General features: G+C 37.7%; 1 protein-coding gene across 4 annotated transcripts in view; it reads left to right on the top strand.

Moving 5' to 3' along the window:
- SCML2 (Scm polycomb group protein like 2) overlaps window positions 1-15,884 on the top strand; it is a 71,408-nt gene extending 55,524 nt beyond the window's left edge. For 3 of the 4 annotated variants that reach the window (XM_088052013.1, XM_005516667.3, XM_088052015.1), the window contains 5 exons: window positions 3,886-4,068; window positions 5,101-5,214; window positions 11,030-11,311; window positions 11,996-12,159; window positions 13,657-15,884. In XM_088052013.1, the coding sequence (XP_087908139.1) occupies window positions 3,886-4,068; window positions 5,101-5,214; window positions 11,030-11,311; window positions 11,996-12,159; window positions 13,657-13,782 (869 nt within the window). In that variant the 3' untranslated portion in view covers window positions 13,783-15,884. The remainder of the gene's footprint in view (window positions 1-3,885; window positions 4,069-5,100; window positions 5,215-11,029; window positions 11,312-11,995; window positions 12,160-13,656) is intronic. The other variant, XM_088052014.1, reaches the window with a different exon arrangement.
- The last annotated feature ends 3,342 nt before the right edge of the window (window positions 15,885-19,226 follow it).

Genomic DNA, 19,226 nt, shown 5'->3' on the forward strand with positions numbered 1-19,226 from the left:
TCTGTCTCTATCTGAATAGCTGCTGCTTGACAATTTTTCCATCTGGGCTAGGAAATACTCTATGTATAACAGCACATCAATAAATAATTCCATCAGTGGCAGTAAAAGATTTGGAATTACTTTAATCTCTTTACATTAACACCAGATGTGAAAGATGATTAGTGGAATAGAGGTTCAGTTAAGTACTCAAAAAGATGCTGCTATCTAACTGTATTTAAAGAGCAGCACCCCAACCTGTGTATGGCAGAACTACGGTGAGCCTTGCATAGGCATCCCCCTGAGTTTGTGCTCAAAATGGATGCTGCTTCTCTTCTGTGCAGTACAGGTTTAATGGTATTGTATATATGTGGTTTTGAAACTGGTACTGCTTTATTTTTTCAATATATATGAATATATATGAATATATTTTTGTTATATTATTAATACCCTGCTGTACCTATTTCAGACAAGTCAATTTTCTAGAGCAAAATGCTCTGAGATATTCATTGCCAGTATGCTGTTTGTGATTGTTTATCATGAAGGGCTAAATCACAGGCCAGTAGTATCTCTGTGCTGTGACTGAATAATTGAAAATAATAATTTCAAACAGGAGAGAGAAATCTCAGATTCCTTATGTAGTTGTGGCTTGTTTGCATACAAAAATTCTGTACAGAAAGGATTTACTCTTGTGCACCTGGCTTCACCCCAAGGCCTGTATTCTGGATTGGAGTAACCTGGTGATGTGGACTGCTCCAGAAGCAGAGTCCTGGTCTGGCTGATAGTGAGCCACAAGGCCCCAGTGGGTTTCTAGTGTACTTGAGCTCTTGCTTCTCCTTGGCTTGTCAAACAGGTAGCTGAGAAGTGGCTGAGCCAACACTCCTGTCATTTTATCAAAAATTTGTGTGTGATAAATTTTGTGAAGCATAAAATATGACTTAGATTAATGTAGCACATTACATGTAGCTGTGCACATGAATAGTAAGGAAGAAGAGGGAAGCAACAGTAGAATAAAATAAGGAACTACTGTTGTAGCCTTTTTGTTTTAAAGTGGATTTGGAGGGTGGCTTGTTGTTCAGGTTTTGTTTGGGTTTTTTTTTTTAGACTGTCAAGAAAAAAAAAATGTTGTGGCAAAGAATAAGCAAAGAAATCTAAGTCTTTTGTGAACTGATGCTTTTATAGAAAGTATTATACCTGCCGTAGGCGGAAACTGTGTGCTGATGAGGACATGGATAAAATAATCTTGCTAGAATACATGGAATAATTAGTGGGTTCTTTTGGTTGAGCTGCCAAAGGAAAGAATTGTTTTCAATAAAATTAAATTTAGGATTTTTCCATCTTTTCTTTCTCAAACAAAGGCACAAACTATTTTATTTTTGCTTAATGCATAAGCTTTCAACTCAGGCAGTGAAACAGAAAGGAAATTAAAGGCTTGATTAGCAAGCCCACTAATGGTGGTGTCAGCCCCTTTTTTCTCTTTGTAGCACAGACACTTTGGTATTTGGTGGGATGAAATAGATTGAGGCGCAGATAAATTTTCTCAAGCAGAGAATTAAAATCAGACTCTTGGATGAGTTCCGTCACTATCAGAAAAACACATTTCTCTGATTGTTTCATTCTCAGTCTTTCTCCCAGCTTGAACCCAGTATCTAAAACATACTTAAAGAATGGAAGGTGAAGAAATGAGTCTTCATCCTGAGGGCTGGGGTTGCACATGCAAGCTCCAGTTCCTTGTTTGTATGTCATTAAAATTGAGGTTATTGCACCACAGAGGTACTCCTTATTTTTTCCCCTGACATTTATCAGTGAAGTAAGATGCTTATGTTTTCCTCAAGCAGAGTAGACAGTTGAGCCTGTGGATCTGTTTGGACACCCTTGGTTGGAGTTTGTATGGTTGCCCTCAGGTCTTAAGAGTCCAGGGGAGCTGTATTTGCACTGAATCTTTATTTGCAGATTTTTATCATGGAATATTTCGCTGGGGCAGTCACAGCACCTCAGCTGTTTCTTGCTTTATCCTCCTGACAACTCTTGAGTAACATTGTTCTTTTCAATGTTTTTTTCAAAACGGGAAGTTAAGGGGTATAGAATATGTCATTTCCCCAAAGGCCATATAGGAAGATCCGTAAGGCTATTCTAGAGCATTTTAAACTTCTGCTGTAGCTGACTACTACCTTGCAGTAAATTTGTCATAAGGTCAAGCTATGTTCTCACAGCCCATTTGCTCTCCAGAACTGGTTGAGTTCCAAACAAAAATTTGCCTTTGGAGACCTCTTCTTCAAACAGGATGTAGAGGACTTTGTGTCTGAGCCACATGTGGGACTGTTAGTCATTAGCATTTCATTTGGACATTGGAGCCTGGAAAAAACCTAATAGGCCTTGGAAACACTTCGGTCCTGTAGTACTGACTCTTAAACTTCAAGCACTTGTGCTGGTCAGTCTGTCATGAAAGCAGATGGGGGAGGCAGCACATTGTTGTTGATGCTGGCTGGTTAACTCAGATTAACTCTAATCAGAAGCTTCTTTACATCAACAGTTTAAGTAATTGACACTTCAGATTTTCTAAGGAAGCCTAAAATATGCTAGACTTAGGCATTTTCTTTGGTTTTGTGTATATTATCTGTCTCTTTTGTAACACAATATGGAAATATTCCTTAATTCAGATCTGTGAATAAAGGCTTTCTTGTCATTTCTAGCTTTTTTCTTTTTCTTTTTTCTTTTTTTTTTTTTAAAGCATCTGCTACCAACAAAATGTGATCCTTTAAAGCTCTGCTTATCATTTCGAAACTTATGTTAACAACAGAAAGCTGCATGACAGGCTGAAAACCAAAAAGACAAATTGATGCATAAACCTGGTGTTTATGCCACTTCTTTTCAGCCCTAAGCTTAAATTACAAGTTTGTTCCTGCTTTGTTCTGAAGTATTCCTAATCACAAGTAACTAAAAGTTTCAGCTGATGTAATGGTTATTTATCCATGTATCTGTAGTACTGAGTCTTTTCCAAACCTTACTAATTTTCACAAAGTGAAATATCCTCAGCTGCCACACTGTTTGAGGCAAGAAAAGAGGTCAACAAGGAAAAGACATAAGCACATGTCCAGGCTCTTTGTAATCACTCAGTTTAAAAGACAACAGATCCATTTGTGGCTGCTGTGGTATCTCTGCCACCTAACTCCTGTTGAAATAAATGAGAGCTTGACCACTGCAGTGTTGACAGCAGGACAGATTTCTCTGGTGATAAAATACCAAATGGCAAAACAGTTTCTGAGTCAGAATTTCAGTGGTAGTGGATGCCAGCACCTTACCACAAGTATTCTCCATTCAGCTAGAAACTGAGAAAAAAAATACTAAAATTATTAGTTTAATTTATTCATGCTTGGTTTTTTCTTTTGGTTTTTTTGGGGGGTTATTTTTGTTTAGTTTTGGGTTTTTGTTTTGGGTTTTTGTTTCTGGTGTTTTGGTTTTGTTTTTTTTTAGAAGTGTTTGGGCTTTTTGTTTTTTGGGGTTTTTTTTGAGGATTTTGGGGGATTTTTTTCAGCATGTATTGTAAAGGATCTTTCTTGTGCTGTCTCCTCCAAATAGTTGGTAAAGAGCTTTATAAGTGATGGAAATTCCACATAAAGTTTTGGTGGTGAGGGAGTAGTTGTAAGTTTTGTTATACTGGTGTGAATCCAAAATTATTTTATTAAACTAAGTTCCCATAGAGCAAATTTAAACTAACATGGATCCAGTGGATGATGAAATTGGTCCTTTGGATATAAATTTTTTAAATTATCAGAATGATTGTTTACACCTCTCATGTCTTGCATGGTTTAAATCAAGTCTGGATGTCTTCTCCTTTAAGTTAACGATGGTATTTTACTATGCTTCATGATGCTTGGGGGATGTTTGACATAATTTGCTTATTCACAGCTTCCTTTGATGGGGAAAAGCATGCCATCAATCTTCCTTCTGTAAACAGTGCATCGTTTGTCCTACGCTTCTTGGAGAAACTCTGCCACAGTCTGCAGTGCGATAATCTCTTCAGTAGCCAGCCTTTCAGCCCTTACATGGGATGTGCACATAGTCCCATGGAGTATGATAGGAATAAGCCAGGTACTGTTAATCATTTGTTATTTTCAAGTGCTGATATTTTTGAGAAATGTGGGGACTTTATGAAATGTGACTTTTTAGTCTGTGACATGAATTGCTTGAAATTAATACACTTCAGTTCTTAGTGAATTGGTTCCAGTGTAGAAGTGCTTTGACAGTAATGGATAGGTCATACCACATGTGCAAAAATAATTTTGTTCAGCAAACTTCTCCTTGTAGGCTAGCCAGAAAACATATGTACTTTACCATTTGATACTGCTAAAAAGACAAGCTCAAAACTTCACATTTAATTTGTTAAATTTATGTTCAGCTCATAAAATAAACTTACCAAAAGATGCTTGCTGTCTGTGAGAAGGCACTTCCCCTGAAAGGTAATTCAGTCTAACCCTTCCAACACAAGTACAAAGTCTTTTCTTTCTCTTTTCATCTTACTTAGGGGTGGCTTGAAAAATTTTACATTGTACTATGTACAGTCCAGTCATCTAGAAGAAAAACTTGTGAAATTGACTGCTTGTGAAATTCTGTGATAGTCTAATACCTTTGCTGCACAAGGAAGGTAGAGTGAAGGGGAGATGAAATTACTTGCGCAAGATGTCCCAGCAGATTGTTTGCAGGACCTGGTGTAGTCCCAGCTGAAGCCAAAAGTCACAGCTGAGATAGCTGTGTTGTCAAGACAATTTCACAAGATTTGTATTGGGAATGAAGTTTCCTCCGAGCTGTTTGATAGCTGAGTCTGTGTTTCAGGTGCTGCTGTAGAAAATTCTTTTTCCTCCTTCCAATGGAGAAATTATGTTTATAATTCTATCTATCATATGAAAGTTCTTAGTTTTAACTATTCAGGAAAGTAGACAGGGTCAATGTAATTCAGTTTGAAGCTTTGTTTTGAAGTGACTGAGTCTGTGTGAAACAAGAAGTGGAACTCTAACCTGGTGAATGGCTGATGTCTGTCTTTGCTTCTGTCTCTGGACTTGCCCCATGATCAGCTTTATAAGCCCATGAGCTAGAATAATAGGTAGTGACTTTTCCTCTTCACAGCCAAAGAAGAAATACCTGAAAACAGGAGTGCTAAACGATACCCTCAGGACTCTCCACCATACACTGCTCCTCTTTCCCCTAAGCTTCCCAGAAACGATGCTCATCCATCTGAAGGTAATTACATTATGTCAGAATTCTATATGAGGATTATTTATGGTTTCAGTATTTCCAGTTGAAAAGGACTGAGTGCAACCTATATGTCTGGTTTGACTCTAGCCTTTGACAGGTCAGGGTGGAAGCATGTTAATTATTGATCATTGGCACAGATTTTGCACTTAAGATCTACTGCAAGTTCCAGCAGTGCTTCTCTTAAACCTGCAGCCTTTTCTGTGAAGGGGCTCAGGCACACAGGTTACAGATGGAGCCTCCTGCTTCATGTGGGGCTACTGAGCAGAAAACCAATTGCCTTGGAAGCAACTCTTAACTCTAGGCTAAGTTCATTAAGTGAGTAAGTGTGCAGCTTCGTGATACAATTCACCTGAGTTTATGGCTAGTTGCCAGTGGAAGTTGTGCTGCTTCCTTGCCTCCTTGTCTCTGCAGTGGGTCCTAGCCCACCCCCTGCTCCCTTTCCCTGGTTGGGTAGTGAGTTGAAGCAGTGAGCAAAAGCACAGAAGACATTCTGGTGAAGAGTCATGTCTTACTTCTCTGGAGTAACTTGCTGTGGACTCAGAAGAGCACAAGGAAGGGTTGAGTGGAAGGCAGCCATGGCCAGGGGAGCGGTGTGGCCTCCCTGTGGCAGTTTGCTCTTAGGTTGGTGTAGTTCACAGATAAAATAACAGTTTCTCCTGTGCTGCAGCTCAGCTGCAGTAACTGTGTCTAGTCTTAGTCTGCCTCAGATATGAAGTAAAGCATCTAGATTTAAATGTCACTGAGAGAGACACAGCAGAATGGTTCAGTATTTGCTACTTCACTGGTTAAGACATGTAAGTTGATGATACTGACTTACCCCATCTGATACATACTTCCTCTTGCAGCAAGACATTTGCGCATCATTTCCAAAGGCTTTTTTGAATTATAATGGGGATTCATTTTTTTTCCTCCTTTTTTCTTTCTTTTTGTTTGCGATCTTGAAATTATTTTGTATCTATTACCATGAGTGGGGGCAGGATATCTCTTCTGTGCATATTAAAAAGCCATAAGACTACAGTTAAAGCAGAAAAGGATGTAAAATGAATATGTTCCAAATGGTAGCTTATTTAAAATTATACATCTTATTATTTTGTATATATGTAACATATTCACATCTTTATATTTCCTGTAGCTGTTATTATACACAGTTCTGCATTGGTTATTGAATTCTGTTTCTTCACAAAAGAAGCTCTGGTTTAATTCCAGAGATATACTGTACATCTAAGTTATATTTCTGGTACTAACTTAATAAGTGTGGAGCACTTAATAACACTCAAATTAAGTTGTTTCATTTTTAGCAAAACAAATGTTTAAGTAAATCTGCAGTATCTTGTAAGTAATCTTACTGAAGTAAACATGAGTGCACATACTGTTTTTTATTCCTTGTTTCCTAGTAGATCTTTTACAGATGGAGTCAGTGTACCCTTTAAAATACATTTTAAGATCAGTAGTTCATTGTAAAATGCAGTTACTTGAATAAAAAATAATTAAAATAAGTGTTTTTCCATGGTTTCAGAGGTTTGAATTTGTACTCTGTGCATTTTAACAGGCAGAGTGTTCTCTAGCATTGTGTGTTTCCCATTAGGGCAATGTCCTCTGCTGAAAATCTGGAGGCAATTTTGTAGCGGTCAGTCATGGGTTGGTTAACAAGAAAGATCTGCCCCCAAAAAGTTCTGGTTCCATTGAGACACAGTTGTCTTAAAATAGTTGTTTTGAAATATCATTTGAAGGCAAAATGGAGTAATTGTGGGAAACAGTCTTTCAAACAGCTCGTTTTCCTTCTGATCTGCTCAGGGATATGCTTTGCAGATTTTGCTGCCTTTCTTGCTCACTAACAGTTTCTTCTTAAAGTTATGAAAGATAAAGGAGGAGGAGTAACTCAGACTCCCTTTCCCTGAAAACAGAGTGTTCCTACTCTGTTGTCCAATTACATCATTTTGTTATGTATGAGACAGAACAACTGGCTTCTAATTCCCAGAAGAGCCTCAAGAAAACAAAACATCCAGTTCCTGCTAAGGCTTCAGTGCCTAAACAGTCTGCTGTCATCCCTGCATTTGAAACTTAAGGCCTCTTACTGGCCTTTCATTAATCTACCCAGAGGTCAGGCATTCTGCAGTGGAACCTCCCATCTATTTCCATACCTCTGTTATTCACAGCTGCTCAAAATGCTGAGGTAGGCGAACTTTGTCACTCCATGGATTGCAATGCTCCATTTGCTAGAAGCCAATTTTGCAGCATTTTTTTTTTTGTAGAGAAGCTAGATGGATGGATGGATCAGAAAGTGGATTGAATACTATACCTACTGAACAGAAAGCCTTCCCTGAAAAACGATGGGAAATATGCCAGCTTTTCTACCTTGTGTATATGAGTTTAGAATTTACAGTAAGATAAATTCAAATACTGATATCTTGGAGAAAAAGAGCAGTTGATCTTTCCCAAACCTAGTATTTGCTTCAGGATACATAACATCAGAGAGAAATCTGGGATATAATTGGAATGAATACAATTAAGTTCTTTTTGCAGTTTTTAATATCTTTTTTCTACAGATACCTTGACAAAGATAATGTAAACCAATTATTTAAAAAACCCAAATAAACAACCTATATTCGGATTCCTGCTAGTGTACTATAAAAACTTTAAAATGTTTTTTCTTAATATTTTACATGGTGTTGGCTGATACATGCTTGAATACTCCAGCTGAAACTCTCTGCTGGGGAGTGTTGTCTCCATTGTTTCATCCTGCCTTTCAAGACTTCTGAAGTCTGAATCTACAGGTTCAGTCAATTAAACCTTATGCTCCTTCATTCAGCTTTGCTGTAACAGTTTAAGGTATCACCTCTGCATTTTGGCCTTGGACTGAGATGTGGTTTTATTCTCTGCAGCTCTAATTTTCCCTTGGTTGGCTACTTTTAAATTTTATAGTGTGCATTATTGACTTAATCTCTTAAAAGTCTCTGAGATTCTGTGCAATGATACCTTTTGTTTTTAATCTTGGTAAGTTGCTGTAAGTACTTCTGAGAAATATAAAGGCTTTTATTTTCTTGTTTGTTTTCTTTGAAAACGTCAGTAGCTTCTTCTTGGCTTTTGTGATTCAGGTCTGACAAACTAGAAGGTTTTGCAGTGGTTATTTTGAAAGTTATTTATATGAAGGAGTAGGACTTGTATCCATAAAAGCTTCCTTATTCCATGACTATCAAATTTTGTAAAAGTTGTTACATCACCTTGCAGATAAAGAAGTCCAGGAATGCAGGATATATAGATACCAGGAGCAGGCTGTCCTCACATGCTGAAAGACAAGCTTGCACAGAAGACTGTCCTGGTTGAACAGAAAGGTTTGGCTAGAACTCAGAAAAAAAAAGGACCTTTGGAAGAAGGAGCCAGAAAATCAGAAGGACTATAAGGATTAGGTTATTTAGGGTGAAAATTAGAAAGGTTAAAGCCCAAATAGAACTTAATCTGTCTACTGCCATAAAAGGCAAGAAAGTTTTTGTCTCATTTTTCTCAGCAGTTGCGGGAGGAGGGCTAAGGAGAATCTCAAGCCTTTGTTGGATGTGGAGGGGAACAAAGTGACAAAGTTTGAGGAAGCCTGTTTGAAGTACTTCATTCCTCCTTTTCCTCTGTCTTTAAGATCAGTTGTTCTCTGTATCCAGCATCCTGAACTGGAAGATAGGGATGGGAAGCAGCCTGAAGCCCCCACAATCCAAGGGAAAATGGTTAGCACTAAAGACATGCACAAGTCTCTGGGACCATATAGAATCTACCCAGGAGTACTGAGGGAGCTGGTGGGAGTGCTCACCTCTTTCACCTTATTGTGCTCTACAGTTATGTGAAAGGAGGTTATTGGGACGTGGGAATTCATATCTTCTCCCATCTAATGCTTCTCCTGAGCAACAGGACAAGAGGAAATGGCCTCAAGTTGCACATGGGGAAGTTCAAATTGGGTAGGAAAAACTTCTTCACAAAAGGCTTGTCAGGCATTGGAACAGGCTGCCCAGGGTTGAGTCACCATCCCTGGGGATATTTAAAAGACATGTAGATGTGGCTCAGTGGTGAACACAGTGGTACTGAGTTAACAATGGTCATCGTGGCTTTTTCCAGCCGAAACAATTCTATGCTTCCATTCTGTGATTCTATGGTCTTGCCTTACTGAACTCACTAAGTATGGAGCTGGCTCTCTGAGAGCCTTTAATTCCCTTTCAGGGTTATGCTCTTTGAAGGTCAAAATACACATAACGGCTCTTCACTGTACTACACTTTAAACAGGATCCAGACTGAGAACCTGAGACCTCATGAAGCAAGTTGAAAGTGTGCTTGAGAAGCTGACTGGGTTTTTTAGGAAAATACGCTTCCTTTGGTTTTAATTAGGCATTTGCCCAAGAAATTCCTGGAAGTTTTCATATAAGAAGGGTAGTAAAAAGCTTATTTCAGGAACTTGTTTTGCAGAACATACCAGCTCTTATTCCAAAGAATATGCTGGCTCACTAGCATATGTTTTATAACTTCAGTAGAGTTATTTTCAAGATGATAGTGTGGGGCTTACACTTCTGTGAACCTGTTAACTATATTTTTCCAGCTTTTAACTCTCCTGCCAAAGCAGCATTTGTTTCATACAGATTTGTACATCATGCTTCCAACTTCTTTCTCATTCTAGATATTGGCCTGATGCAAACGGAGGGGAATATCTATGATTGCTAGAGAATGGAGTGGTGTTCCTGTTGATTTGTTTTGGTTTTTCCTCACATAGCATGCTTCTCTCAAACAGACCTGAATTGGGCTGAACAGGAGTGGAATTTTCAGTAATCGAGCAAACCTGGCTCCTGTCTCACTGCCCAGGGGAAGGGACATGCTGAACTCCACTCATGTGCCTTAGAATCAGTATTGACAGACTTTAAAAGTTCACAAGTCTTCTGAGTGGATATTGTTTGTCTTTTGTAGGGTATCAATTAGCTTAAAAGGCACGAGAACTAAAATATTGTTATACTCCCTACCTGAGACTTTTTTTTTTTACTTGCTCCATGGGTTCAGTAATTTACCTGTATCTTTAACTTTCCAGAGTCTTCAGTTAGAGACACTGAAACCCTGCCCTATGCAAAAAACTGCATGTAGATTAAGCAGGGTGGTCAAAACATGTTACGTTAGTGTGCCAGGCACTCACAGACTTGTGTGGCTTTGCCTGTGACCTCTTCCCTTTTAATGATTTTACATACCTCTGTCTGAACCTGTTGGAGTCCATAGATAATAATTAGCTAGAATAATAGATAATAGAAAAAGTCCACGTTTTTCTTTATGAAGTTAGTAACTCCCTCTGCTGTTTAGAACTTACTAAACAATTTTTACTTAACATGACTTTCTTGTTTGTATTAAAAATGTCTTGCAAAATAAATGCTGCATAATATTAATGGTTAACTTTTTAATGATGTTTAAAAAACAATGAAAATTCTTGACTAAAATTATTTGAAGTATCAATATTAACAGCAGACAATGTTATATAAAAAAAAATTCTCTGTCATTTCCCTGCTCATAGCATTCAGTAAGTACAACTGAAATGGTTTAATGGAATAATGTCTCCAACTTGACATATTAAATATTCTGCTACACAAACAACATTTTAAAATAGAATAAGAGCTTGATGATTGGTTGAGGAAAAGGGACAAACATTCAGTGTCAATGATTGTCTCACGGGAGATATGTTAACAGGATTACAATCTGTCAGTGCCTCCAAGAGAACGTAGCAAGGCCTTAAGTAACAAAGGTGTAATGTCCATCACTTTGAACATATTGATGCTTGCTTTTTGTGTAGCAGAAACATTGCCTATAGAGGAAAACAGCACTTCCAAAGAACAACGATTTTCTGAGGATTCTATGGATTCTGCACTTAATTCTGTAAATCCGTCAAACCCAACCTGTCGAAATTCCACAGAGTACCGCACTTCAGGAAATGCTGCATATTACAGAAATTCCCATCAGCCAGCAACTGCTACCTCAAATTCAGCCCCAGTCCTACGCAGGCTGCCCCTGTGCTCTGCTGGGAGCAGTGGTTACTATGAAGTCAGTAGGAATCGGATACAGAGGAGGATTGAAGGTATGCTGTCATACAAAATCTTCCAGAATATGTAACTGCTTCTATTAACACACAAAGTTATGAATAAAGAAGTTCTTTGCCATTGGAAAGGTTGTATATGGGGTGAAATGTGCTGTTGCCAAGTGTGTCAGGCTTGCTAATGTAACTGCAAATACAGAACTTAAGCCTGTTAGTACTAGTAGTGTAGTGCAAGCCAAGGAGGGTCTTTCCTGCTGCAGCTTCTTTTTGCTGCTGTGATGGACACTGCAGCAAGCCAGAGCAGACAGGGATAGCTATATGCAGCTCACTTCCTGAGCATCTTATCAAATATTGGCATGTTGCTGAAATACAGGGATAGGGTTTCCTACTGTCTCTCCCTCTGTCTATACAGCTTCACTTGTCTCATTCTCAGTTAATAGCATCTTGGGACCCAGGAGCCAAGTACAAGTAAAACTAATCCCTCTAGGTATGTCACAGTGCTAATGTTTGTGCTGCTCTGAATATTTGCAGTTATAGAAGTCATTAAAGACAAAATGAACAGTTCAGTATTATTAGAAGGAAAATAAAGTATATTTTCATTTTAATATATTGCAAACAATGCATAATAAACGTCTTAAGTTAATATTAAAGTGTCTTATGTGAAATGTGTTATCCCTGAACAAACTAGTGATATTTCTTCCTTTTACAATATTTTTGTATTAAAAGCTGCAAGTTCCACAACTGGACCAGATTTGAATTCACTAAAAAGGGAACCTTCAAGAATATTGAATAAGGATCCTTCCACTTGGTCAATAGAGGAAGTAGTACGTTTTGTGAAAGAAGCTGATCCACGGGCACTGGCTCCACATGCAGAACTCTTCAGGAGACATGTATGATGCATATCCATTCTGTTCTAATAGATAGTGTCATGTTAATCTCCTAAAATACAACTTTCATGTCTATCAGTCTGTTTGCAGTTGGAAGTGGAGTAAACTGTTCTCGTATACTGGAGAGAGGCTGAAAATTCCTTTTCCACCTGAAACCCCTCCTGCAGTATATTTTTTCTGACTGTCACTCTTGCTAGACTAAGATAAATAACCACCTCAGTGTATATGGAATAATGCCAACCTGGAAGCACCCAAGTTCTAATGGCCAACATTCCTGGTTACCCCTGTGATCCCTGGTGCCTCTAGAGAAGATGGCATTCGCATGTGCATTGCAGGGCATTTGGTCCTGTTTTGGAGACTTAATCTCCTAGGGCAGAGATTGTGTTATTCATCATTAGCTAGACACTTGGTCATTGATACTAAAATTCAGAGAATCAACTGAAATATTTAATTAATCTGTTTGGGAAAACAATGTGTAGGGTTTCATAGGTCTGACTAGATGTTATCTTTAGAGACAGAAACTGTATCAGTTTGGTAGGTTTGGTCTCCCATACTCCTTCTAACTGTGCCTTTCTATGGTAGGTTGCTCAGTAAAGAGCAGCTTTCTTATTTTATTGCATATATGGCCCTTCAAAAAGAGATTGGCTTTCTCTTTAGCTGTATTTCATCCATGTTCTGCTCCAGCTCCTCCTAACAGTTTAATCTCTTGAGTAAGCTGTATTGGAAGAAAAATCAAAATAACTTCTGATGGAGATTCCTGTCATATATTTTATTCTTAGTTGTATAACAACAGTAAATGTCACTTGTTTTGTCAGGTTTATGTTTAAAAAAGTAAGACAGAGTGTTTCTCTTTATGGTGCTTTATGGAACTAATTGCCTGTCTATGGTATGTAATGATACTACGAGTTTAGGACTGTCATATTTCAGCAGCTGCTCAGTCAGACAGTTGAAATCTGACTAAGTTGTCCTTGTTCTTGATCCTGACAATCTCTTTGGTTCAACATGGAAATAGATCTGTCTAATTTCCCATATTTAGATGGTCTCTAGCCCCTTCCTCTGTGTGACTGCACACGCATGCCAAAATCCTCCCACGGCTGTTTTCAAGGTTCAGTGCAAGGCCTCAGTGCTTGGATCATTTAATCTCTAACTGCACAGACCTTCCTTTGCAGCTTCTTTTTATTTTTTCCCTTGACCCATTCACATTTTTTCCTGGTTGGAAATCCTAATTCTGAGGGCTATTTAGTCAGTTTCTTTTATTTACTATCATTTTCTTTCTTTAACATCTCAAATACTTAATCACACATTAAAAAAAATTAAAACAAATTAAATTTTAGTGGTCATCTGTAAATTCAAAACTACAGTTATATACAGTAGATATATACAGTTATATATAGTAGATATATTTTAACTTCAGTATAAACAACTATAATGTACTTTCCGGTTTTACCATGCAGCTTGTTAAAGTAGTTGTCTGTTGTGTTTATTCTTTTCCTTCTGCAGGAAATTGATGGGAAGGCACTGCTATTACTGAGGAGTGATATGATAATGAAATACATGGGACTGAAGCTGGGGCCTGCCCTGAAGCTGTGCTACCACATTGAACGGCTTAAACAAGGAAAGTTTTAGCCAGTGGGGATACCACAAACACGTGTGCTCAAATCACACCAAGCTCTCAGGTTCACAGCCATGGCCTTGATTTGAAACTCTTTTGCTGATATAAACTTTTATTTTTTGAAAGTGCTCTCAAAATGTAAAAGACACATTCAGGATAAAGGCAGGGAGGGATTTGTATTACATTCTAGTATTTTTGCAAACTGTTTCACAGAAAATTGGCAGGGAAGGACAATTGATCATACTGGGTGTGGGCAGGTCTGGTAACAATGCTCTCCGAATCCTGAAAAGTGTGTTCTGTGGTACAGGCTTCGGCCAGTGTGTTCATATCCAGAACCAAAACAGCTGAATCCCAAAGGGAAATAATAAATAAAACCAGCATCAGGTGCTAATAATTTTTTACAGGAGTGGCTGTAAACTTTTATATTGCAAGAAAATCTTAAAATAGAAGATCTCATCTCTGTAGTGAATATTCTGGTCTTTCAGAAGAGAGGAAGGGTTATGGAAGAGAGGGCTTAATACAAATATAAGCTTTTATAAAGTGTGATTATCAGTCCTTTGGGAAGTTATGAGGACAAATGTATCATATATTGTCAGTTTAGGCAGGCAGTAAATATTTCTGTTTCATGGAAGGTAGGTCATATTGGCTGTATAAACAGCCATTTCTGGGACGGACGGATTTCACTGGAACAATGCATCCACATATTAAACATTCCATCTTTTTGCTAAGTTTGGCATGGATGTGTGTGTTCATGCTTTTTATATGTACATGTGTATGTGTCAGGGAAATACACACTATATAAAAATATACATACACACTGTACATATATTTTCAGTTTTTTAATGTGTACTTTGCACTGTGCCAGAGAGAACTGTACAATTTCTTGGGTTTTTTTTACCAGTAAATTTACTTGTATATTACTTTCATTAGCACCTGTTTAATTTGTTCTTGAGTCAGAAGGTGACAAACAATCAAAAGGTGTCTTTATTCATACAGGCAAGATCCCTGTACTATGCAATAATCCTGGTTATTCATCCCTTAACTCTGAGACATATATTCTGATATATATTTGGAAAGACACATTTGGTTCCAATGTTTGGGGTTTATATTTCCTGTGAGGAAGTGCTACTATGTAACTGATAAACCTTTTTTTGGGTAAAATTGGTGCTGTTTGTATAAGCTGCAAGAATGAGTGGTGATAATAAAACAGTTTGTTGTCACTGCCAGTTGTAAAATACATCAGGGACAAAAAAAATATACTTTCTGCTTAGGATACTGAATGTACTATATGTAATAGTCAAGTGATAAAAACTGTTTGTTAGGGAAGGTGTAGTCCTAAAATGGTAGGATTTATTATATTTCTTAATGCCTTTTTATATGAAAGCGTATAGTATAAATGTATTTTTTACAAATTCCTTTTTTGAAAATTACTTTCTTTACCCATAGATTGATACTTACCAGATTTCAGCAGAGGTACTGCTAGAAAACAGTGAATTTTGTGACCTACAAGTCCAAGCATTTTGTTATTTTAAGTGACTGCAATGCAATTTCAATTCAGAAAGTCATTTGGGCCCTGAGAATTGTTTTTGTTATTACATCATTAGACATTTGACACTAAAGTTTATCTGTATCGATTTGTTTTGCATATCTTTTGTGGTGCATGTATACTTAGATGAATAATACAGGCATGCTCTTTATAGTAAGAAAAGGTCAGAGCATTGATTGAAGAAACAGAATATTTTCTCTTGGTGTTAAAAAAGTAATGACTTAACTTACATATAGTTACACCAAAAATTATATATTAAGGAAAACATCGTGCACCATGTGTTCAGTGTCTTGTTTATACATATATATAATTGTATACTACTTCTTCTATGCTGATTTTGGGCTCTTCAGCATAAAAAGATCTCATACAATTTAGGTGGAAGTAATTGACTGTAAACAGTTTTCCTTTTTTACATTGCCCTGGCATAAAAAAAAACAAAGATGTTTAAATTTTCTGTTTGGTCTTCATGGAATGACATTTTTGTACATGGCACTATTAATGGGTATAAATATTTGTTCAAGGGTTTCTGTGCACCCGTGTGCACAAAGATAACTGTGATGTTGCTGTACCAGAATTTCTCCATGTGCTGTAGCGTGAGATTCAAGCATTCAGAGTCTTACAGCAGAATATATTTTTTATTCTTTATTTTCAGTGGGATGTTCTTATCTAGCAAGAAAAATAAAATAGTTTGTTCATTGTTGTAACTGTCTGTTCTGTTTGATGCCATGTGGATGTGTGAGTGTGCTTTGCGTTGGCAAGGGTGGCTGTCTGATCTGGCATTTGACAGTTCATGGAAACATCTGATATAAGGAGGTTTTAATGAAAAGGGTAAGATCATTCCAATTTTGTTCATCTAAACAATTCATGTTTGAACTTAGGTTGTTCTATGCTTTCAAAATAAGGACTTATCAAGTTATTCAGCTATTTAGTTTTGTATTATCTCATTTTGCAACTTACAGCTTACAGAATTCTCATATAACCACTGAGGGGAAGACCATGATAAAAACTGTTTGTGCTGTGTTCAGATAAAGATACAAAGTATTTAAAATCAAAGCAGTTAATGGCAGTAAGTTTGAACTTTGTACACTTCAAGCTTTTTTATTTCTGTGATACAGAAGTCTCTTGTTCCAGTGACTGTTATCAGCAATCAGCCAGTGTCTGAGAAGGAACTTGGACTGGGTTAATGGCAACCTCACAACCGTCACTGGCAGATGATGATAACTGGAGGTTGGCAGTGCCAGTAGTCCAGAAGCATTTTGCATCTGGTCTCTCTCAGAACAAACTTAGTATCTTTTTGGTATTTATTTTATATACAAGACAATATGATTCAGTCTCTTTGTTTCTCCAAGTTGCATTTTTATCAACACGAATTCATCTGTTTATCTGGTTCTGTAACTTTTGGTCATCTTGGAAGGCAGTGCCATAACTCCTCAGTGCATCATGGGACTATTGGAAATTAAAATACTGCTGCCTGGGAGGACTAGCAGCTCTAAAAATTACTTGTGCAGAAGACCAATGCATTAGTGGAATTGAAGAAGGCTGGAGGGTAGACTGTGGCAGTATACATATTGTAGGGACTTTTGCACACATGTGTAGGAATGACAGTGAAAGACAGCAATATCATGTTACAAATGTTGCCTTGAAGGATGGAGCATCTTCCCCTTTTTTGTTGCTTTGGATAAAGACACACCATTTTTTATTTCAGGTGGTAGACATGGGCACAAAGATGTTTATCTGATTACTCATTGTATTTGTAGAATATCTTCTTCCTCTGCAGTTAGGGATATAATTTGCAAAAAGCCATGTTAACCTTCTCTATAGCTCTGATAGTTTTGTGTGAGTCTGTGCATGTGATGATGTAAGCCCTGAACATGATACAAAAATTCCAAATTTGAGTATCTCAAGTATTTCTGTAGGGGAAAAATTAAGCCCTGGGTAGGGATGACTAAAATCTTGAGCTTTAAACCTGATCAGATAAAAGTTTCTTTGTACTTTTCTTTGTTTTAATTGAAGTTGAAATTGAGAGAATTGAAATATGGGTATACTGGAGCAAAGCTGGTAGTCAGTACTTCAGCCTTTTCCATATTCTATGTAGTGAGGTCCCCTCTCTCATTCAGAAGTGGGTCCAGTTTTCCCCAGTCTTCTTTTGTCAGCTATAGAATGTTGTCTATTTTAATGCAGGATCCTGGAGAAAAACACATTTTAAAAGGGGATGACAGCAGTATTTTTTCCTTTGGTTGGTCAGTTAGTTACATAATAGAGTAAAATGAATGAAGAGGTGTGAACCTCTTCTAAGTAATGAGCATCTTCATCTTTTTGTCACTCTTTCTGCCGAGTTGAGGCTGTGTAGAGTTACACTGGCTTGGCTTGAAGAGGAAAAAAGAAAGAAATGAAAGAAGAGAGACCTCCTTGAGATCGATTTCAAAGGTCATATATTCCTCCCCTCTATTACATGTAAAATCATGGGAGTGAGTAAAAAGTGCTCATTTGGAACTGCCTAAGAGTGATACAAAAGCTGATTCAATGTCCATTTTAGTGGTGAAATGATTGCTGATTCTTTTTCAAGCCTTGATTATAATCTTCCATTTTGTAAAGCTTACTAACTAGCCCATAATCTTGGGATTGTGTTCCCCCACTGTCAGTGTTCCTGTTGTTTCAAAGGTCATGCAGAACCATTTTGAGACTTATTAAAATCTGAACAGTCTGTTGTAAACTCACTGTGTTGTGAGTCTGTAACAGTATATAACTATATATAACATTTTATATTTTTTTTTAGTGTGAAAACTGCAGAGATAGGGTTGGGGGGGTTATTTAATAGTGAAAGACTTTGCTACTTTGTTCTCTGATGGTTTGTTCTAAATAAATCCTCATTACTGGGGCTGTGGTAGATGATGGGAGTCCTATGTCTTTTTAAAATATGCCATTACAGTGATCCAGTGGGCTTTTACATTCCTTACTTACATAATCATCCATCCCTGTCCTAGCAGATAATTTTGATTAGCTGTAATTTGTCCCATTTGAATCAGAATTAGCTTCCATTAACTCCAGAATCTCCCAGTCCTGCTGTACACGCTGAGGAATCCTGCATCATAAGCTGCTTCTCCTCATAGCTTTATGGACCACTGCTAGTTTTATTTCAGCCTTCATTATCTGCAGGGGAACTGTCTAGCACTGATAGCAAAGGCTGTATACCTCTACTTCTTTTTAAAATACATTGAAGGCATTTTCATCCACAGAGATTTTTTCAGCATCCAAAATCAAAGGCCTTTCAGGACAAACAGCACAAGCAAACAGATGCCAGCACAAGGGGAAGGGAGATTGCATCCCATGTTGTCTGAACAGACAAGTGTGAACAGATGTACAGCTTTAAGCTGGCAGAAACCCTCTCTGCCAATGGTTCCTTTCGAGTTGTGACAGCTGGAAGAAAATGAATATGCCACAAAACCACCATGACAATTGCCATTACTGTGTGTTGGCTGTCCCAGCTCTGAGCTCCAGAACTGGAAAGACAAAGACTCATCTACCCTTACAGGCGGATGCTGAGGCAGTCGGCAAGGCAGTGGGAAAAAATGTAATGAATAGTGGTACACCTTAGCAAGTCTGGTGTTCAAATGCAAGAGGTCATGATTTTACTAATTTTTTCCCTTTCTCATATTTAGTTTTTTTCAGTAGTTATGGAGGCACTCTGTTTCCTCAGTCAACTGGGCTAATGCTGTCTAGATTTCCAAGAGTGAGTTTTTCAAACAGGTCTGAACTCTTCCCCAACTTCCATCTCCCCAAACTAAGTGCAGCAGAACAGGTTTCTTCTTATTGAAGAAACTTTTGAGGGAAGGATCTTGCCATGTGCTTCTAACTTCTGCATGTTACAAAAACTAAGGGAAGGACTCTGGAGCTTTTTCTTCCTTTATCTGT

This window comes from Pseudopodoces humilis, chromosome 2 (assembly GCF_049639895.1).
Source record: "Pseudopodoces humilis isolate 2021_Gansu_Grassland_sample_001 chromosome 2, ASM4963989v1, whole genome shotgun sequence".
In the NCBI taxonomy this organism is placed as follows: domain Eukaryota; kingdom Metazoa; phylum Chordata; class Aves; order Passeriformes; family Paridae; genus Pseudopodoces; species Pseudopodoces humilis.